We start from the raw sequence: 22,014 nt of genomic DNA, 5'->3' as shown, positions 1-22,014 counted from the left end.
CCGCTCGGACATTTTACTCGATTTTGAGTCTTATTTTCGAGGTTTTAGAGAGTAAATTCCCACTAACTAGATAACGCTTCTCTCTCGAGGCGGTCAAGCTCCGGCGGCGAGATGTTCCACACTGCGGTGGAGTTGGAGTTTATAGCCAAGTAAGAGAGGTTTAACTACAAAGAATTTTTTATAAAACACCGCTCGGACATTTTACTCGATTTTGAGTATTATTTTCCAGCATATAGAGTCGAGTTTTCAGTACTACTATGTGTTTATAAGCACTAACTGGACAGCGCCTCTCGCTCGAGGCGGTCGAGCTCCGGCGAGGAGATGTTCCACACTGCGGTGGAGTTGGTGTTATAAGTAATGTGTCATACAACGCCGCTCGGACATTTTACTCGATTTTGAGCTTTATTTTCGAGGCTTTAGAGAGTAAATTCCCACTAACTGGACAGCGCCTCTCTCTCGAGGCGGTCGAGCTCCGGCGGCGAGATGTTCCACACAGCGGTGGAGTTGGAGTTTATAGCCACGTAAGAGAGGTTTAACTACAAAGAATTTTTTATAAAACACCGCTCGGACATTTTACTCGATTTTGAGTCTTATTTTCCAGCTTATAGAGTCGAGTTTTCAGTACTACTATGTGTTTATAAGCACTAACTGGACAGCGCCTCTCGCTCGAGGCGGTCGAGCTCCGGCGGGGAGATGTTCCATACTGCGGTGGAGTTGGGGTTACAAGTAATGTGTCATACAACGCCGCTCGGACATTTTACTCGATTTTGAGTCTTATTTCAGAGTCTATAGAGTCGTGTTTTTACAATCAAAGCACTAACTAGATAACGCTTCTCTCTCGAGGCGGTCGAGCTCCGGCGGGGAGATGTTCCACACTGCGGTGGAGTTGGGGTTGATGGTGACGACGGCCACGTCGTTGTACATGTAGTTGGACAGGAACGTCTGCGCGGTGCGGTCGCGCGCGTACATGTTGCTCAGCTGCGTGTAGTCTTGCTCTGTGAAACTGGAAATGGGAAGTTGGTTATAGTTGTTTGGTTGAACGTAATTTTACTTTGATTATGCTTGTAGAATATTTGTTAGTCATACTTACTAATACAAAATTTTCTATAAATTTAAAAAAGTATATTCTCGTAACAACACAGCTCGTGAAAATTCAATAAAAGTCATTAACCGAGTATTTTTATTTTTTACATTGAAGGTCTTTGTTTACTTATTATATTTAATGCATTTATGATCACAAAAAAATACTTGTATAACCTTTAATACTTACACATCAATATTATGAGATTGTGCCGACATTTGATATACTGGTAGGAACGGTCCAATGCGTATTTTAACAGTTACATCTGTGGGCGGATTGGGTTCACCGACCTACACAAAAACAATAATATGCCATCACTGAATTATTTTTGTTAATTTATATAAAGGTATTTCTTTTTCAAATTGTAATAACAATCACATCTGAAAATTTTTCTGCAAAAAATATTTCTCTATTAATGTTCTATATAAAGATTTTGAGTTACTTACGGAATTTCCGAAAGCAAAGAAAACGAGCGGGAACCAGATAATAGCAATGACAAATGCTAAAACGCCTCCTCCTAATAAATACTTCGATGTAGTGGACTTCTTGACGCCGCGAGGTTGCGGGAATTCGTCTTCTACATATCGAGAACACTACAAATATAAATTAAAATTGATTACTAGGTGAGCCAAATAGATATACTCATTCAAGACAATAAAATCAAATGGTTGGTTAATTATCTTTATTTTTAAGTACTGATAATACTTAAATACTGATAATACTTAAAAAGTGAAGAATTAATCTACAACAAATAAATGTATATAAGTTCAAAAAAGCTTTTATTACTACGTAAATGTTTGTTCCAAATCGTATACAATACCTTGAGCAAGAAAACACTGGCGAATATATCCTCCATTTTGAGCCAGTCCATAAGAGTCATGGATGTATCTGTCCATATCCAATCCATGAGTGTACGTAATTCGAATAAGAATGGAACCGCCATAAATCTTAATAACAAAAAATATAGATTAAATTACTTACCAATTGTTAAACTAAACTCCTAAGTTTAAAGCAAAGTCGCATCCCGTATGTATGCTTAGATCTTGAAGACTACAGAACTGATTTAGATGCAGTTTTTTTAATAGATAGAGCAATTCAATAGGAATGTTTTAGTATATAAGTTATTAAGCTTTAGACAAAGGGGCGAAGCCGCGGGCGGAAAGCTGGTAATTTAATATTTTCCTCTAGTAATGTAAAATATCATAGTTTGTGTAGGTACAATTGTCAGACTTTATAACTGTTTATCAATAGAGCGACATTTATTATTATTTATCTTCATTTTAAAAGGACACATACCCTCTAAAGCAGATCATATTCAGGAAGTTATACGACTTGCAGAGGAAGTTTCCAATAATTCGTCTTGGGTATCCGCATCGGATCTGATAAGCCGATAACAGCAAATAGACACTCTTCACCATATACCACATAGGAGGAGGAAGTAGCGTGTTGAATGTTCTGAAAATTGTAGTATATTTTTTATGTAAATTAGTTTGGTACTTTAAATATAAAAATATAAAATAGATTTAGATAGACTATCGTGTAAAATAATGTTATAACACCACATTAAATCTTGATGAGTAATTGAAAGAAAAGGTACCTTATAATGGTTTCACTGTTTCAAGATTTTCAAAAGAGGCAAAAACTATTTCATGATTTATTTACCTTTCAGTGATAAAAGGCAGTACAAAGAACATCCATATATGCACACCAATTATTAGCGCATATTGGAACAATATTTTGCCCAACATGAACTTGCGTAAATATAGCGCTCGGTCGATGATTATCAAAGCGAATTGTAATATCAACATCACTAAGAATGGTATGGGCACTTTGTTTTCCTCAAAGTAGGCTTGAACACCGCCATCGCCTTGATGTGTCTGAAATAAAGTTTTTTGTTAGTCTCTTTAATGGAAATTGTGTATTGACAAAAAATTGCTTCAGTCTATCATAACAATAGGATATTCCTTAAGACGATACACAAAAAAAATCTACTGCTTGGCGGGCGGAGTCTAATAGCTCGCTATCGCGAACGCGGGTGTGCGCGAAGTCATTCTTGCAAACTCGCCGCGCTGCCGCTGGCCGACTCGGGACAAACATGTATGGAGTCGTCATACAGTTATAATATTGTTATTGTACATATATTAATTGTTGATTTATTGGTTTTATTTTCTTGCTTATAAACAAATAATCTTCTTTTTAACAACTATGTACTTAGACATTATTAATCATTATTATTATTTCGTAATGTTTACTTTATTACAAAATAATACAGGTTATAAATAATCTTTAAAATAACAAAAAATATTGTTACTCTGAAAAAATGAAATGGTACTCAATAACGCGGACTACTGAATGGATTTAGATAGAATTTGATGCTGACGTAGATATTACGTCATGCCCAGAAATGAACGGTAATATTTCTAAAAGAAGTTATAAACCCTAATTCTTCTCAGTCAAAGTCAAGAGTGGAAGATATCACTAATACAGTAAAACTGATGCGAAACTTTGGATGTTAATTTGTATATTTTTTTGTTAGTTGTTACTTAATCACGTCAAGACTACATTACCAATTTTGATAAAATATAGCTAATTGCCTGGATTTACACATAGGATACTTTTTATCCGAACTGAACACTTCTGTGGGATAAGACAGGATTCACGATATAATCTAATTCCACGCGGGCAAAGCCGCGGTCGGAATGATATTTTTTTAAATAAAAAAATTGTTTAAAAAAAACACAAAATATATTGACGCATGTATTTATTTTTTGCACTCTATTATAATTGTAATTATTCATTACAAATAATCAAAATAAAATAGCCAGAACAAAGTTAGGCCCTGGTAGGGTAGGTACAGGTAGGCAGGTACAGCAATGTGAGACGAACACTGGCTTATTTATACCAATAATAATGTATTATAAACATTAAATTAAATTTACTTTCTAACAACAAAAATACATAATATTAGTAGAATCAACCAATCATCCCACAAAAATGAAATGTGCACGCAAATATTCATCCAAATCGGTTCATATCATTAGGAGGAGTGACTGCAGCGCCATCTTCCGGGCCCAATTGTGTTTCCAGATCACCCAGGAACTCAATTTAATATACTTACACAAAATTTTTCGAAATGAAAACTCACATTACTATGTAAATATGAATATAAACCTGTTTTATTACTAAGCAATTTCCCGCACAGGTGTAGTAAGTATAAATGAAATAAATATCAACATCAAATTCTTTATACAACATACTTATCTACCACGTTCTAAGAAATGTAATTCTTGAAATTATTTCGTATTTTTTTTTTAAATATAATACTACTCCAATAAGCTCCTGTTCCATATTATGTCCGCCATACTTCCACTAAGTTCACCATGATTTTTTATTTCTTTGCACTTTGTTGCTTTTTGCTAAAAATGGAATCATGCGATAAAACCAGTAGAGCTTTGATAACATACATTTTTGACTGAATAAAGGTACTTACGAAGGAGTGGATTCACATTGTGAACAATCAGTGGGTTTATTTTCCTTCTGGATTCCGGATTTCTGAACAGATTATTTATGCTATAAATGAAAAAATCTTACACATTCGTTATGTACTTAAAACAGGGGTACATATCAAACATCGTCTATAATACAATTATCATCAAATTTAAAATAAAACCAACTTACTTCATTAATTTGTTCCAATTGTAAGCATTCTTTTTCCTCCAACCTTTGTTTCTTCTTCTTATTTTCTTTATTGTCCCCATTTGTCTCATTTTGTCTTATCGTGTTGTCACCCTTTTTTACGATTGCGCGAGCGACACAAGTTCCCCGTGTGACGGCCGTAGCGGGAATGACTCGTGCAGCGATCGGGGTAGGAAGGTACAGGGCGGCTCTCGCTATATTGGCTGGTCGCGCGCTAATTTCAAGTATTTCTTGTTTATTTCAAAACCATCGCATATTTCAAAATTCTAACACGGTAGACGTATAGGTTGTATATTTTATAGTTAATATCCAAAAAGTCGTAACTTTACGTTTGTTATTTTGAAGATGCCAGAGATTAAAAAAAAATAACAATGATAACTTTGTATTGCACGCCTCATAAGCGAAGCGTTGAGGTGGGTACTACTGTCACTTCGCGCAAAACATCTGATTTTTCAAACTTAAAATGTCTTTATGTATCATACATTGCACTTGTAAGATAATACATACACACACATATTAAGAAAAAACACTATTTTTAACGTTCATGATATTTTTGATGTCATTTTTGTTATTTAAACTAGTTAAAAAACAGTTTAAAAAAGTTCTGTCTTGGACGTCCGTGTGTCTGTATGTGCGGATCCTTTTTCTTGTTAACACGATAGCGACCGAAATACTTAACTAATCGAGTCTTTTTTTTTCTCTTACGCTTGAGTATGCTCAGGAATAGAACCCTTTCATTTTTCAGGGTCTGATTCGATGTGGTTTAATTGTTATTAAATAAACAAAAATAATAATTAATAAATATTTATTAAAAAAAATTATGAGGCGTGCACTTTTGGATTTTCCAAATTATTTTTTTTCTATCGAGAAAATATCCTGGAATCATGTTTCTAAAACGGTAGACGTATTGTGTTACTATTGAACTTTCTTGTCAAGAATTTTCATCACGACAACTTTAATAATATAAAAATTACGAAGGTTTGAAAAGGGCCGTAAATGTTAGAAAAATTAATTCATCACCTTAAGTTGAAAAGTTAAGTCACACCCATTTAATAGCCTACCAGTAATATTCTGCAAAGACTTATTAGTAATAAGTTGCACATTAATTCTCATATATACCCATAAATATGACTAAAATATATTATGAGTGTAAAGTCCCTAATATATTTTCTGTAAATAAGACAAACTAAGCATTTTCCACCAATCACTATCGTAACTCACCCCAAAAGCAGCAAAACCAAAGATAACAACGAGGAAGTTGAAGAAATCGCACAGGAACATGTACGCGTACACGTCCGCTGTGACGCGCGCGCCCGGCGCCAACATGCGCTCGAAGAAGCGCTGCGTCGGGCTTAGGTAGCGCTTTATCCTGGAAAGTACGTTAAAATCATTGAGATATACATATGGAGACGACACCGCCTACATCACTTATGTTCCGTAAGCCATATGGCTTAACTGCACGCTCATTTTTTATTTGTTTTAAAGTGAAAAGCATCAAATATGCCTTCGTGTGTGTTACGATATTGCACAAATAATACAAATAATACGGAAAAGTGCAAAGGCATAACTTTCATCGGTAAATACCTAACTAGATAATAATTTTTAAAACTTAGAGCAAAAAAATGGCGCACAGATTTTGTTCGTGGTGTCTCCTCCATACGTAGTAATATTATCTCAATGTTATAAAAGTGTGTTGTTAATAATTTTCGGCAATTTTAAAACGGTGGAAGGAGAGTAACGTTTATGTGTGTCATATTAATTAAATTAAAATAGCTTAATACGCTCTAGCTACCTTACAGATACGGATGGGTAGCTTAAGTATTTCGAAATTATGTGCAAAAACGACCGAGCTTTCAAAAGTGAAATTAAATGTATTTTTCAGTACTGAATTCAAATCTCAGGCAACAGAAGACGCCAATATGCGCAGTGCGCACATATATTTTCTGACCAATTTTTCATCATGAAGATAGATTACATCAATGCCTCTCTAGTGTCACATTTTCAATTTGAATAGAACGAAATAGGATAACAATATAAAGAAATTAACTTACGATAATAGTATCACATTGGGATAATGCTGATACGTATCTTCTAATGTAGTGTTGACGGTAATTATTGGTTCTTCATCATCGTTTACACTGAAAGAAATATATCTTGAAGTTATATGAGAACTCTCATTAATAAAAGTTGAATTAAATATTTATTTTAAAAATAACATTACCCATATTCATCTGGTTCTTTAGAAGGTCCGGGCTCGTCATGACGTTCTTCTAATTGCGGCAAATTACCTTCGCTTGTCGGTAATACACCGTTTGAACTGGATCCGTTTGCTCTATAAAAATATTATTTTATTTCCTTTTCATAAACCCTTTTATCGTCACAATTACTACTTAATATTTTACATTACTAATGATTACTCCTCTAGATTCTCTTTTAGTCAACATTGCTTTATACAGAGCTACACAAGTTTCAAGTTACGACATAAGCAATATTTATTATCAATGCTTATTTATACATTATTTAATTACCTATTAAGGATTTTTATTAAATTATAAGATCAAACTACAACACTATCTATAGAAACAAAATAAAATAAATTTTACGTGTATATGGACGATCTATCCCTATTCTTCAACATCACAGTACGTCTCCGCCCCACACCTCTGTCTGTCCGTACACACATCGTTTATTCTCACTCTTTACTTTTTTAAATATAATTGAACAATTACTTTTGTTGGGAATTAAATAGGGTAATTGTAGTTTAGTTGGCTATTATAGGTACAACATTATTGCAAAACTTTTAATACATCATTTTAATCCATTAAGCCCCGGAATCACAGACACAATAGAAAATCTATTGTGTCGCGGTCGGATCTGGCCGCTCGGTGGTTGAGAGGTTAAAATTAAAATGTAGTTAATAATGTTATAGAAATAACCTTAATACAACCATTTAATTTTATTTATAAGCTGCAAAACATTCTGTTATAGAAATCTCTTAAAATTATATTTTCCCCAACTACTTTTTAAAGGCATGTAATAAATTTAAATTCCAATCTAGACAATAACAAATAGAAATACAAATATAACTCACGGGCCGATTCTCTCGTGCATTTGCACGTACTTTTGCCCCACTTCTGCGCCCCGCCCCTCCACTAGCATCTGCGTATCTTCCGCGGTTAGCGGATAGTCTCTATCCTCTTGGAGTTCCACTTCTGGGCTGGATTCCTTCCACAGCCCTAGGGATTTTAACATGAACCTGCCGAGATATATATTTGATTGATTTGATGAGATTAATAATATAGGTAAGTATGTTTTATAACGATACAAGTTGCAGAGGCTTATATGAAAATTATGAACATAGTTTGAATTGACGTTTTACGAGCGGCACATTATTGAAGGAAAAATTGAACTTTATTGAGAATATTGGCCACGCAAATGGATTATTGATATCTTCTATCCTTAGTCCACATCGGATAGCTATCCTGTAATACCTAATGTTTCAAGAAATATATTTAAAATATAACACACCTGTGTAAAAAGATAATAAGCAGCAACAACAGATCGTACAACGCATAATTGTACTTCCTTTCGATGCCTATAATTCGTGGCGCTGTGAAAGGCATGTTAGCCGGTATTGCCTTTTGGTTCCAAGGCAATATCTCAAATTGGAACATGCTTTTTATCAATACTATGACCTAAAGTGAAAAAAAAATCAAACATAAGTACTTGTATCATATATATTTGTATATTTACACAGACTATATAAAAGACAAAACCTTACTTCAGTATAAGCGATGAGTGTGACCCAAAATGTTTTCGTCGGTCTTGGTATTGTTAAGGTTCCCCACAAGAAGACCATCAGGGGCAGTGGAATAGACAATATTGTAGCTGATTGTATCTGTAGGAAACAAATTATTCACCCTCTTTAAGTAAGAATGTATAAAAAACAATAAGAGAAAGAAGGAGGAAGGATTATATCTCCTCTTTTAACTATAGAACATGTTAAAGTTGATGTTACGTATTTAATCGTATTTTAATCAATTATTGTGACATTTACCTGATTAATAAACACCATGATATAGCACACGATGTCTGTATGCGCCAATACCGCATACCACAGAGCATATCCGAGGTGCACTAGCGGACACTTGTCTTGTTTGAACATTGAGTCGTCTTGTTCCTCCAATGTCGTGATGTCTTTACTGTAATCAATTAGTTCACGTGAATACTTGAACATAACTAGTATAGCAAATATGTATGTACAGAGAATTTTAGGTAGATTAAAAGGTGACACAGAAAATACGATATAGACACACTTACAGCACTCCTTAGTCGTATATTGCTGTAAGGTATAGACATAGTACAGAAAAAGGGTATAGTGCAGAAAAGCAGATGGTTAAGTATATTCATAAAGTTATTTTTACAAAAGTTTCCCGCTATAAGTATTTAATCAAAGAAATGTAATAGACAATGTAATAGATAAAAAGAAGAAAGAGAAAATATATTTTTCGTAAAAAATCCTTGGAATGCTTTAGTTTATTGTAATTACGCTGAAAAGACAACTTGCATGACAAAATACATTCAGAAACTTACCTTTTGTATTGATATAAAATGCTTAAGCTACAACGATAATAAAAAAGACAAGAATAGAAGAAAATGGAATTATAAAACATCCAGCAAGCGACGACGAAAAACACCAAATGGGAAGTGTACTGTATAATTATATTACTTCAACGAAATTCTATATAACATAACAAAAGATATATTTCTATAGACACTTGAGATCATCGATTTGTCTTACTCTATTTTTATGAGTATATTTTGTAATTTAAGTAAAGAAAATCATCTGTCAGAATACACTTGGGATATCAATACGTGATCAAAACATTAAAATGCGTGTCCATAACAAGTAGGCACACCAAATCTATTCAAGTAAATCCAAGTATTTTTTAGCGCATTTTTCAAATTGAAATTAGAACAATCCCGCCAACAGTACACTCCCCAAGCCAGCCAGCACCTTTCCGTGGTCTGCAAGCTAAACGCGCTCTCGTGTTCTGACGTGTCGTCGTCAGACGGCGTAGAGGGAGACGGTGTGCGCGGGGGGGTCCGGTCCAGACCGCGTTCCATACTCGGCGCCAGAATGCGGATCTCCGGCACGCTTATCTCACTTAACTTACGGCTGGAAACACGCCCATGTGTTATACTTACCGGTGTTGGGAGAGTTTGGTATATTTGGATGAAATTTAATTCATATGAATTTTAGAAATTTATATGAATCTTAGGATGTGTATGGTGAATAAAAAGGCAAAGTAATGAATGAATTTTATTGATTTTAAGTATCATATACTAATACGTTTGGTACTTTAACACTAAGTTTTATGCTTAGCTTAGCTAAGGCATAAGAGATCATGTCGTTTAACGTCTTGAATTACATTCAACACCACACAAATGAAAAATTAAATATATTGTAAATAAGGCTTTTTTATATTTGTTCCTGTAACTTTTAGCAAACTATTTTATCTAATGACCAATTAATATACTTAATAATTATTTATATGACAAAATGAAATTCTAAATATGGTTAATACGCACCCCATATCCTCCATCGGCACTAGCAAATTATTTCTAGAATTATCCGATTCTCTACAATGCAGCATGCAAAATAAATCACTACTTACTACTTGAACTAAATCTATTTCTATCTATATTGCTACTTAGCATCTACATGCATGTAGCATGATCTACAAACTAAATATACTACTTGTATTTGACCAATAACAAAATGCAATCAAGATACAGATAAATATTAAAGCACATAAGCGCTTTAAAAGAAGTGCCAAATTATAGACTTTTGTCTTTGGCCAAGTACCTATATAAATTGAAGGTATAATACTCACTGGTGTACGAGTGAATCAGGTAATGGTTCCCAGATCATCTGTGATCCTTCTCTTATTCCAATACCGAAGCCTTCTTTTTCCTGCAATTTTTAAATGAAAATACATTTTAACATGTCAGATTTTTAAATTGACTTAGAAAAACAATAATATTGGGTCTAGAGTTATGTAAAAGGTGTTTTTAAAGTTATGTAAGTTTCAGGAAGTTTATACAAAAGGAAGGCATTATTTCTTAACGGAACTTTACTAGCTTTCAATTTAACATATATACATAAATACAATCAATGATTGTGAAAGCATACCTTCAATATTTTCTTTTCAATAGAAAGAGTACGAGAGACATATCGGTAGTCGCGCGAATACTTCATTAGATGACGTGTGAGCGAAACGAGGATACTCGATATGAAGGCGTTCACTGTATCCAATAGGCCCTTCACTTTGTCCATCCATGTTTCGTTTTCTGGTGAATTCAAATTATTTATTAGTTACTGTTACCCAAAGGCAAATAAGCTTTCAAGAAGTAAAGGTTACCAACATTTTATAAATATTATAAACTAAACTAAATCAATAGATAAATTGATGATGCTTACTCGTGCTCCAATTATCCATTATTTGAAAAATATGTTGTTAATTTAATGAATAAAATATAATCTTATGAACTTCTAGCGAGATATTTTGCTCACCAGGTAATGGAGCATAGTCATCTAATTCCGAAGAAGGTCCAGGTCGTTCTCGCATTGTAATATCCCTTTCGTCCTGCGTTGCGTCCCCGCGAGACGAATGCGAACGCATCTATGTCATCAATTTTCACCAGTTAAATAACAATTATCGAACAATTTTTCTTAATAATGATGTTACAAGGTTACATGAGAAAGATGTCATAAAGGATCCTGTAACTCATGATTTAATTATTAACATTGTATTTAAATATAAGAAACATTTAGTTAAAAATATACTAAATAATGGAAATATGTATTTAAATAAACATAAAAATATTGATACATGATAATAAAGACAAGTTTGTTATTTTTTCATATAAAAATTTAAACGACATAAGTGTGTATAAAATACTTATAAATCAAAACATACATATATCATAACTTACAAAAATAAAAGGAAACTTAAAAACACAGTATACTATGCATACAATATATAATTTACCCCAACATAAAATATCGAAAAGCTTCTAGCATGCAAAACAAAAGCAACATTTACCTTATAAATATTAAACTTACCCTTACGCACGGTATTATTATGCCGTTATTCATTTCAATGATTAATAAATAATCATAAATTTGAAGCCAAACATATGTTTCTTAAATGCCAATATATGTATTCCGAAATCGAATTTCAAAAGATCCAATAAATTTCAATCAAAAGTTTTGCAAAGTCGCCAAAATATTGACAAAATTTAGAATTTTATCAAACAAAAGTTGCCAAAAAATATGTGTCCAAAATTTAGAATTTATCAATCAAAAGTCACCAAAAAATATTGCCAAAAATTTAGAATTTATTTGTACCAAAAAAATTTGGAATTTAGCGTTACCTGATACGACACAGGGTGCGCGGGCGCGGAGGCGCGGCGGCTCGTGCGCAGCGCGGGCAGCGACGCGCGCCGCAGCGACACCGCGCGACGCACGTCCGTCTTTATCGCCGTCGACAGCAACTATACCCACAACCCGGTGCAATCCCACCGTTCACTAGCTTTTCGTGAATTCTATCCATTTTATGTCACCAATTTTAAGTGAACTTCACATAGGACTCTGACGTCACATATTTTAAACAACGTTAAGATTATAAGACAGGTGTAGACCAGAATATTGTATTGCAAAATTATTGAGGAAATCGAAATATTTAATATGTAAAGTACCGAAACGCATTAATAGATAAATTGATCTGTTGAAAAATTTCGCAACAAAGTAAGAAGATAAGTACAATAAGTGTTAACTAATCAACGATTTGAATCATATTAGTGAGAACTGAAAACCCACAACTAAATTTATTATCTACTGTATGTTTAGTAAGTTCATAGATTTGATTTTTTTAGTTATGGTATTTGTGAGACACAAAAAATAGGATGTTATTAAAAGAAAATAGACAATATTCTGGTCTAAAGCCAACCAACTTCATTTCACGAAAAACTAGACAAATCATTTTGTACGTACTATATTATTGCAAGGCGCACATGTTAGTCACCGCATGCCCATTTTGTAACAAAAGCACACTTATAACCCCACCACCCGATTTTGATCTAAATCAAAATTGACATGCTAAGATTCCTTAAAACACTACACTTCACCACATAACTCTAATGTCATGCTCAATTTCCAATCTCATATACTCATTACAAAGATAATCCCAGACAGAATTCTAAAATATATGTAACTGATGTAGGTATTCGATGATGATGTATCGAAGTTACCTTGCCGATACCCATTTCCTTAGGTTCGTCTTCGTCTGTGCTCGATTCTTCGTCCTTGAGATGAACATCGAAGTCGTCAAATTCATCGAACATGTAGTAGTCACCAGAGCGTACAGCTGTATATGAGAAAAGGCTTTTAACATCTCGAAATTTTCCTACATTGACAGTTAAGCGAAAAAGGCGAAGCTATTTACACATTTTTTGCTATATCGTTAAATAGCATGACATTTTTTGTGATTATTGTAATAAAAATTTAAAGTGATATGACATTCATTGCAATATTACTGCATTTTTGCACCCTCAGACAAAAATATATTTGTACCAAATTTATTAAAACAGTGATAACATATAAATTAAATTCTTCAGTGAAATTATAGTTTTAGTGAAAACAAACTTTTACTAATATTTAACAGTTTATTTTACATTATAATATTATATGAATTGTATTTACTTATGTTAAATACATTATATACTAGAATACATAAAGAGAAAGAAAGAGCGTGCAAAACCAGTTAATACCTTGCAAATAAGCAAACATGCATTATAATCTAGCAAGCTAATTTGATGAATTCCAATTTTTCCAAAATTCCAAAACAAAATGAAATGCACAATTCAATTTTAATCTCTTCACGATGCAACTTGCCTAAATACCATCACCGCTAAGCTGCGAACACAAGTGGTTAGTAACGCAAAGACAATGTTATGCGATGGAAACTTCGAGACAACGTTACCCTTCTGATGGCTGGCGGGCGGCTTATACTGCGGCCTTCCTCGCGCTACGAACAAAGACAAAACTCAACACCACTCTCACACCTTTGGAAGCTAAGCGGATTAGCTCGGGGCTCTCAACACATTCTCGGAAACAGTTAAGTAGAATCTCACCCAGACGAGGACAACAGTTATTGACTTAAGCTTAATTTTAGATTAAACAAGTATCGATCGTGATATTGATAATTAAATGGATCGTAGAACATAGATCGAGGTTAAAATGGAATATTTTTTGTTAAAATCTCCACAGAGCCCAGACAGAAAAGTTTAGTATGTCTCCGTACGTTCTATTCAACCGGATTATCTATCCGTAACCACGTTTGGACTGTACCTTCGTGTCTCTTTGTGTATAAACGGCGCGAAGACCCGCCGTGGCTTCCTACATTACACATAAAAAATTAAGGTAAAATAACAGTTATTTAACATTGCTTTACAAATATATACAGGAGTGATCGTGTATTTTCAGTCGCAGTGAATAAACGACTAAAAATAAATCGTTCATAGTTACACGTATGGTGAGAATTCGGTTCGGCGCGGCTCGAGTACGATATAATGGAGGTTCGCTGGAGAACACTCGGGCTTGCAACGGTGTGACGTCGGCGGATGGGAGGGGGGGAGAATACTGGATAGGATTCTTCCGGGCTTTGGGCGCGAGGGAGGAGTTCAGAGGAAGGCGGGGATTCGAAAGAAATGCGACGCGGTTCTAGATAGGCATCGAGCGATACTGTCATTAAAGCGGATGATGGAGATGGTGGGCCGGGTTGGATAGCAGGAGCGGGCAAAGCGGGGAGGGGGTGTGGAGGTGGAGACGGGGTGGGGGGTGGTGTATGCCTAGGGGATGGTGTTAGGGGGGTGTGGAAACCACGAGGGGACGCCGGACTATCGGGAGTGTGGAAGCCGCGCACCGTTGTGGCATCCGATTCACCGCGCTCTAGCGGCACTCGGTCTGTTTCCTCTTGTTGCGTTTCTTCTTCGTCCTCTTCTATTTTTGATACCGAAGTAATAAAATATTCTCAATTTACAACTTTAATAAACTCTCCTATTTTTTTCATATAAATATAACGAGATATAATTGTATATGATATTAGTGTTCTACGTAAAGTTAGAAAAATATTACCTGCATCGTGATGCACAGGTTCCTTTGACATAGCACCCTGTATTTTCTTCTGATTAGCTTTAATTCTTTCCATTTTCACTTTTATCTTTTCAAGTATTTTAATTTCTTGTTCCTCTTGAATCATCATTTGCTTCTGTCGAAGTTCTTCTATTAATTCCGCACCTCTACAAAAATCATTACGGTATTCAATTACAGTTTATAGGATTTATTATATTAAGTTATATGTTTTAATGAAGTAATTCAATATATAATTCATTACTTACATACATTATAGCATAATATAAAATTAATAACAAACTAACCTGGAAGCTAATACTGTAGTTGCTTTACTTTCATCAATAACCCTGTAAAAGTAGTAGCTGTGGAACAATCTTCGCTGCAGTATGAGGAAGGCGAAACACACTCCATCCCAAGCGAGTCCAATATCTTCTTGAGGCACAGAACAAGCCGTATCCTATCAAAGAATAAATTTTTATAATAATAGTTATGAAACAGAAATAAATTATGTGTTTTTTTTAATCATGTATGATAATGCAACGCGTAATACATAATGAAAATTGTTGCAGTGGTTTTTTAGTTAATCGCGGTCAAACAGTCTGTCACTGCAGAGAACTTTGTTTTATAATATGTAGTCATAACTCATAAGCGCAAAGGCTACTTTTTATCCATGCGACTGAAGTAGCGGGATCAAGCTGGCATAACATAAGCATCCCTAATTATAATTTCATGCACAATAAATTATCCACATACTGTGAAAATATACATGACGACAGTATCAATAAATGATCGAATTAGTGTTTTTAAGGGAAAATATATAATAAATAAATTAAAAATAGTGACTTGAAATATTTAAAACATTAAGATTAATGAGATTATCAATAAAATAAAACATAGAAATTTTCGGATCGAGGATTTCAAAGTCTTTCGTCATGCCTATTGTCCTGAAATATTTATTGCCATACCTTATCATAGTGCATCTTGAGGAACTGCGCGATATTGCCGCCCGCGAACTTGTCCACGCAGCCGATACCGAGCAGCTGCACCAGCCAGCACGCGTGCTCCTGCATCACGCGGCTGAACATGCAGCCCGGGATCTGCAGCACCGCCTTTATCACCACCACGCACACGTTGTACCGCACTAGCCATGACCACCTGGAATTGGTTAGTGGGGTTTTGAGAAACACCAAATTTTCAAATTCAAATTCATTTATTTGGCGCCAAAACAAAGATACAGTAAACGACAATAAAATTCAAAGTAAAATACAATTTTAAAATTATGATGATGTCAAAAAGGTTCCCACGTCAGCAAAAGTTACAGAGAATATCTCTTCTGTAACACTGGTTAACATTTACTAAAAATCGCATTGTACATCATCTTATGCCTCATTTCGGTCATTTATCCACTATTTAAAATTACACTTTTATTTAAAATAATACGATCTAGCAACAGTAAACTAAAAGTAGCAATTAACGTAAAAAAAAATGAAAAATATTTTAAGTATTCTTGTCATTAAAGGTGAATTTGAAACACAAATAAATCATACCATTGCAGTATAGCATCTTTAGGTCGCAGATAAAAGTCAGTCCCCTGCCACAAGAATATAAACGAGCCAATCAAATAGCCCATAGAGAATAAGTTCACACGATTGGTTCCCGTCATGAACATGATAGCTAGTGTGACCCACAGCATGCCTAGGAATACCATCCGCTTGATCACGTCTAACCAGGACCTACAAAGGAAAAATGCTATTTAATAGAAAAAAAAAACTAGCAACACTTATAATTTAAGGTAATTTGGTTAATAATGTGGATATAATCTTACAAATCATTAAATTTTTCTATTCTTACCCAACATAACACAGAAAATCGGGCACAGGATTGACAAAGTTCGGCGTCTCCCAATCCTTGCCTATATCCTCGCTATTAGACCCGCCCGGGTAATTATCTCCTTGCGCCTTTTCTATTCTAAACACTTTCAGTTGCCGCGAAGCAAACATCAATAGGAAGAAATCGAATATCAGTTTAGCAGCGTGAGGCGGTTCTGCCGTGTATGGTAGAAAGAGCCATGTGCGTATGTGTTTCATTTGCTGAAACAAATTGTTTACTTAGAGTTTTTATTTGACGTATAAAAATTTGGTAGATTTTTTTAAGGGAGTTGGTTGCCATCTACTTAATTTGGATAGAAACTTTTTTTCACACCAAAAACTTCGGTTCGGAAATATCTCTAAACAGCGATAACATCAACATTGACAGATTATAAACTGATTAATATAATGAAAATCGATTAGCTAAACTAATATAAATCCTACATTCGAACGCAATCAGAAGTGATAAAAATGCAGAAAGGATGACCACAGATTGTTGAGAGACTTTCAACCATATCCCATAAGTCATAGAAGCTATATTACTTTGCCATTTACCTGATCATCACCTCTCCAAGGATAGTCTATACAGAACTGCGGCATAAAACCAACAGCGATCATATACTGTAAGGGCACAAGGAGTGTTATTAGCCCAGTAAACGCAGGCCACAGATTAGCTAGCGGTTTCCTTCGTAGTGATACAAGAGCTAACAACCATCCGGAGTATATTACGGCATATAGGTCCATACGAGAACCGATCACACCCATTAAACATATTAATGTTATCTGTAACAAAAAAAAGTTATTATTTACATTAAAAGTATTCAATTGGAATTTTGACGATATTGTTTGTATTAGGCAATATTAAAAAAAAATGGTTGTTTGTAAAGTAGGTTTACGATCGAGATGTTTACGTGATAACGTCTTATTGGTGGCAGCGCTCGAGATGAGACGGGAGATCGGTCCGTCTCTCTCTCGTTATACCTGCGATCGCGCTCGTGAGGTTTTGGTGTGACACAAGTTTCTGAACATGTTACCCGACTAAAACGATTTTAAAAACGTTATCACGTTAAAAAGTCTTCTTAGAATTCTTTACAACCATGTTATTTTACTTAAGGAATTACATTTTGTAGCCCAGAAAGAGAAATCAGCACCTCTAGTGGCAGAATACGAAAACTTAATTTAGCAAAAAGTTTGTTTATAATAAAGTTTAGCAAAAATAGTTTACAAGGAAACTTTTTAATAACAAACTTACTTCGACGCCAAATTTATAGAAGCCGTAGTTGAATAAATATTTGATATAATGTATCAAATCCTTGTCAGCGTCCTTACGAGTTACTTCCGGGAACATCAGCTTCTCTTTAGTATGCGGTAGAACTCCCAAATCCCTGTAAAAAAAATTACATAAATTACACGCATTCAGTACAAAAATAAGACGCAGTTTAAGTACATGTTAAAATTCAGATGAAAAACTATTCGATAGTTTATGAATTAAGAGAAAATACCTTTTTACATACATTGAATTGATTTAAACCTTGTCTAAGAAATGTTATGGTTATTCGAAAACTATTATCACAAACGGTAATTAAAAAGTATTAACAAAAAAATAAAAATGAGAAAATATAAATACCTGTGTGTTTGCTGTCGATACGTAACCAAAGAATAGAAAGTGAACATTGCAATCAAAGCGATGTATCCCTTCAACAGAACCACTAGAGGCTTTTCACGCGTCGCCTTGTAGAAGCCAATCCATTCAGCATTATTGTATGTTGTTGTGTTTATTGTGCTGTTATCACCCTCCTATTAAAATATTTTTTATTTAAAATGACTTGATATTGTTCCACACAAATTTTAAAATAAGCATCAAAAAATTTAAACTATTCTTACCATGGTACAATTTACATCAAAGAAGGAATGCTTGATGTACTCAATTTGGTAAACCATCTTGGCCATTAGATACACACTTATTAGCGTCGATATGATAAGAATGCAAAATCGTTGTTTTCTAGAATTTAGCAATAGCGCTGGTGATATTAAAATCATTATTGGAACGTGCATCGCGCAAACCTGAAAATAAATATTTGTAAATTTAGTTGCATACATAGCTTTTGAAATTTTTGGGCTTAAAATGATGAATTGCCTTTAAGTTTTCACAAATATTTTGAATCCGGCCCCTGTTGGCAAAAAAGATGCGAATCCCGCCTCGTGATCAAATTATTTATATCTTTAAAAAAATCTCAATGACCTTTTTATAGTGGGGAAAATGACTTGATATTTTCTGATATTTGAATAAATTTTCGTTACTAATAAAAAGGTTTTAGATATTTTTCATAAAATCAAACTCACATTAAACACACACAGCAGCATCAGAGAAATAAAGAGGATCTTAATAAGATGTATATCGAGGAATATAAACGCCTTGTCCGTCCACTGCAACAGCAATGCTCTCATCTTATTGAAGTTAGCTGCAAGCCACGGACGGAACTTGATTGAACCTCGTTCCGTTATTGTTGGCGCGTATGATCGGCTGCGGGAGGGTTTCCTGTGAATATAAATTAAACAATAATTTACTGTAAAATTATGAAAATTGTTCAGTAATATAAATATTTGATTATAACATTTTCAAATAAAAGTTATATTATTTATCTGGCATATTTATTACTATGCTTGATCACTATAATTTGTCACGCGAAAATTATCGAAATAGAATAAGTAAACGGTCCAAGAATGCTGTTTATCGTATTCGCTTTACTTGTTAGCACTTTGCCATCATGCCGTACTCATTAAACAGTTACAGAGTTCCGAAACTCAATCTTTACCACATACATACAAGGTACACTTGAAATGTTCTTAAATTTTTATTTAAACGAACTCTAAATGTTGTTTACACATTACCTGTGCATTGATCGTCTAGCCGCAGTATGTATGGAAGACGTAGCCATAGATTGTTCGACTTCAGTGTCACTTGGCGAATTAGTTCCTTGAATCTCGCGCTCTTCTTCATCCGGAAGAGCTGGTAGCTTAATTAAAAGAAAAATATTGTTGCAGAGCTAAATTATGTATACTGGATTTTGGTGAAATATGAAAGGTGAATACCTTTTCCGATGCGATTGTAAATAAGTTATTGTTTTTCATAAAGATAATTAATATGCATGGCATGCGTTATAAGTTAATGAATTTACATGTAAAGCAATACAACCATTTGCGATATGTTTCAACACTCCTACGGCCTTCAAGAGGCTTCCTTATCCTCCTGTTGCAATTACTTTGCAGTCGAAATAATGTTATTTAAGTTTTATATTAGAAGTGTTTTTTAGTGTCAAAATTTTCCTCTTTATATATTGTATTATTTTAAAATTAATTTAATTAGAACGGAAAAGAAATGTTACTTACATCATCTTTCATTGTAGATTGAACTTGGCTAGGCCGATTGGATCCAGCTTCTCGAACTATGCTATCTGATCTGTCATAAAAAAAGCAATAGATCCATAAGTTTTACTTAGTTTACGTTATTTTACTGAGATACAAAGGCATATTTTTGATATGAATATTTTGTTTAAATGAAAATTCAAATCAAATAAGTATTATAATAAATGCAGTATATAAAGCTTTATTATATTTACATTGTTTTCGGGTCCGATAACTCCATGAAGTCTTTGTGGAAATAATGCACTTGCATTATCGTGATTATCAAGAAAAGCGTTGGAGTTAGAAGCTTCACAAATAAATCAGCTGGATGATATGTGTCAAGACCTAGATCGTGCTGCCTGAAAACAGAGAATAATTTAAAGTGAGGCATAATAAATAGTATAGTGTTCGTAGAATTTTTATTGGTATATAAGTAGTACTTCGTCGTAACATAACTCAAGTAAATTGGTTAGTTTTTAGGTGTTCTGAAAATGCATCTATTCAAACACATTAAAAAAATCATGAATTTCTACGATCTACTTACAGTCTCTCATTAATCATAAGATATGTTTCAATCATTTTGGAGAAATTATCAAACTGGTATACATAGATCAATATAAGATTTATCATAGAGTATATAATCACTGTTATCCAAAATATATACATCAGTCTTCGCCACCAGTACCAACTTATCTGAAATAAAACACAATAAATAATTAATGTGCAATTTCATGTTGATTTTAATGACTTTAATGGTCAATCCCCTCATCAAGAATAACAAAAACAAATTAAATAGACAATAGCGGCTACATTTCATATTTTCAAATTTATATCCCACCTTTGATCATCAAAAACAAAAGTTCCAATATCTTAGCCATTTTTGCTTATAAAATAGCTTAGTTATAAGCGATTTATTGTAAATTTATTAAGTGATCTTTTAGATATAGGTAACATATTTTAGATTATAATTTTTCACATACTTGGAACATAAGTATAAACCCAAGGAACAGGAACATATAAATGATGCGGAATATCGTCATCCGATCCCCTGTGACACCAATAACGAATAGCATTATCACCACTACGTAGATCCAATATCGAGCGCACATGGCCCGTAACCACTCTCCTAGTGCACGTAAGAGTCGAGATCGGTTCTCGTCTTCACGTTCTGCTTCTAATACTGAAACATTAATAAAATATATTGTCAAGGCTGTAATGGAAAAAAAAAAACAATTTTATAACGTATAATCGACGTTAGTCAATATTTTTCATATTTGGCTCCAACGTCGATTTTACATAAGAAAATACATCTTATATATAAAATTCTCGTGTCACAATGTTAGTCTGCATACTCCTCCGAAACGGGTGGACCGATTCTCATGAAATTTTCTGTGCATATCGGGTAAGTCTGAGAATCGGCCAACATCTATTTTTCATATGTACCACGGGCGAAGCCGGGGCGGGCCGCTAGTCTTAATAAGTATATATAAAATTCTCGTGTCACAATGTTAGTCTGCATACTCCTCCGAAACGGGTGGACCGATTCTCATGAAATTTTCTGTGCATATCGGGTAAGTCTGAGAATCGGCCAACATCTATTTTTCATATGTACCACGGGCGAAGCCGGGGCGGGCCGCTAGTCTTATATATAAAATTCTCGTGTCACAATGTTAGTCTGCATACTCCTCCGAAACGGGTGGACCGATTCTCATTAAATTTTCTGCGCATATCGGGTAAGTCTGAGAATCGGCCAACATCTATTTTTC

At 34.2% G+C, this 22,014-nt stretch overlaps 1 protein-coding gene and 1 long non-coding RNA gene across 8 annotated transcripts in view; both read right to left on the bottom strand.

Annotated features, from left to right (window-relative positions):
* The window catches only part of Piezo (piezo type mechanosensitive ion channel component), a 48,299-nt gene that overhangs the window by 6,254 nt on the left and 20,031 nt on the right, over positions 1 to 22,014 (bottom strand). For 4 of the 7 annotated variants that reach the window (XM_089702570.1, XM_089702579.1, XM_089702587.1 and 1 more), the window contains 33 exons: positions 21,229 to 21,428; positions 20,793 to 20,941; positions 20,464 to 20,607; positions 20,234 to 20,303; positions 19,736 to 19,860; positions 19,187 to 19,382; positions 18,728 to 18,907; positions 18,471 to 18,640; positions 18,096 to 18,228; positions 17,399 to 17,626; positions 16,827 to 17,065; positions 16,523 to 16,708; positions 15,941 to 16,130; positions 15,281 to 15,432; positions 14,979 to 15,142; positions 14,370 to 14,843; positions 13,094 to 13,209; positions 11,355 to 11,463; positions 10,974 to 11,131; positions 10,675 to 10,754; positions 8,835 to 8,979; positions 8,559 to 8,675; positions 8,306 to 8,472; positions 7,869 to 8,033; positions 6,999 to 7,109; positions 6,829 to 6,915; positions 5,999 to 6,146; positions 2,744 to 2,958; positions 2,378 to 2,536; positions 1,902 to 2,028; positions 1,528 to 1,674; positions 1,271 to 1,371; positions 822 to 1,003 (listed from right to left, as the gene is read on the bottom strand). In XM_089702570.1, coding sequence (XP_089558696.1) covers positions 822 to 1,003; positions 1,271 to 1,371; positions 1,528 to 1,674; positions 1,902 to 2,028; positions 2,378 to 2,536; positions 2,744 to 2,958; positions 5,999 to 6,146; positions 6,829 to 6,915; positions 6,999 to 7,109; positions 7,869 to 8,033; positions 8,306 to 8,472; positions 8,559 to 8,675; positions 8,835 to 8,979; positions 10,675 to 10,754; positions 10,974 to 11,131; positions 11,355 to 11,463; positions 13,094 to 13,209; positions 14,370 to 14,843; positions 14,979 to 15,142; positions 15,281 to 15,432; positions 15,941 to 16,130; positions 16,523 to 16,708; positions 16,827 to 17,065; positions 17,399 to 17,626; positions 18,096 to 18,228; positions 18,471 to 18,640; positions 18,728 to 18,907; positions 19,187 to 19,382; positions 19,736 to 19,860; positions 20,234 to 20,303; positions 20,464 to 20,607; positions 20,793 to 20,941; positions 21,229 to 21,428 — 5,334 coding nt within the window. Of the gene's footprint in view, positions 1 to 821; positions 1,004 to 1,270; positions 1,372 to 1,527; positions 1,675 to 1,901; positions 2,029 to 2,377; positions 2,537 to 2,743; positions 2,959 to 5,998; positions 6,147 to 6,828; positions 6,916 to 6,998; positions 7,110 to 7,868; positions 8,034 to 8,305; positions 8,473 to 8,558; positions 8,676 to 8,834; positions 8,980 to 9,794; positions 9,957 to 10,674; positions 10,755 to 10,973; positions 11,132 to 11,354; positions 11,464 to 12,217; positions 12,338 to 13,093; positions 13,210 to 13,824; positions 13,870 to 14,192; positions 14,241 to 14,369; positions 14,844 to 14,978; positions 15,143 to 15,280; positions 15,433 to 15,940; positions 16,131 to 16,522; positions 16,709 to 16,826; positions 17,066 to 17,398; positions 17,627 to 18,095; positions 18,229 to 18,470; positions 18,641 to 18,727; positions 18,908 to 19,186; positions 19,383 to 19,735; positions 19,861 to 20,233; positions 20,304 to 20,463; positions 20,608 to 20,792; positions 20,942 to 21,228; positions 21,429 to 22,014 lie in introns of all 7 variants that reach the window. The other 3 variants (XM_089702624.1, XM_089702608.1, XM_089702616.1) reach the window with 3 other exon arrangements.
* LOC149490311 (uncharacterized) lies at positions 4,129 to 5,158 on the bottom strand. Its single transcript, XR_016317646.1, has 3 exons — positions 4,760 to 5,158; positions 4,572 to 4,633; positions 4,129 to 4,497 (listed from the first exon to the last, which is right to left on the bottom strand). It is a non-coding gene; the product is annotated as an uncharacterized LOC149490311 (long non-coding RNA).

The sequence above is a fragment of the Colias philodice genome, chromosome 2 (assembly GCF_061535455.1).
Source record: "Colias philodice isolate Cphi_HAF_F1 chromosome 2, ilColPhil1 Martin Lab GWU primary, whole genome shotgun sequence".
Classification (NCBI taxonomy): Eukaryota; Metazoa; Arthropoda; class Insecta; order Lepidoptera; family Pieridae; genus Colias; species Colias philodice.
This window is presented reverse-complemented; position numbering and strand designations above follow the sequence as displayed.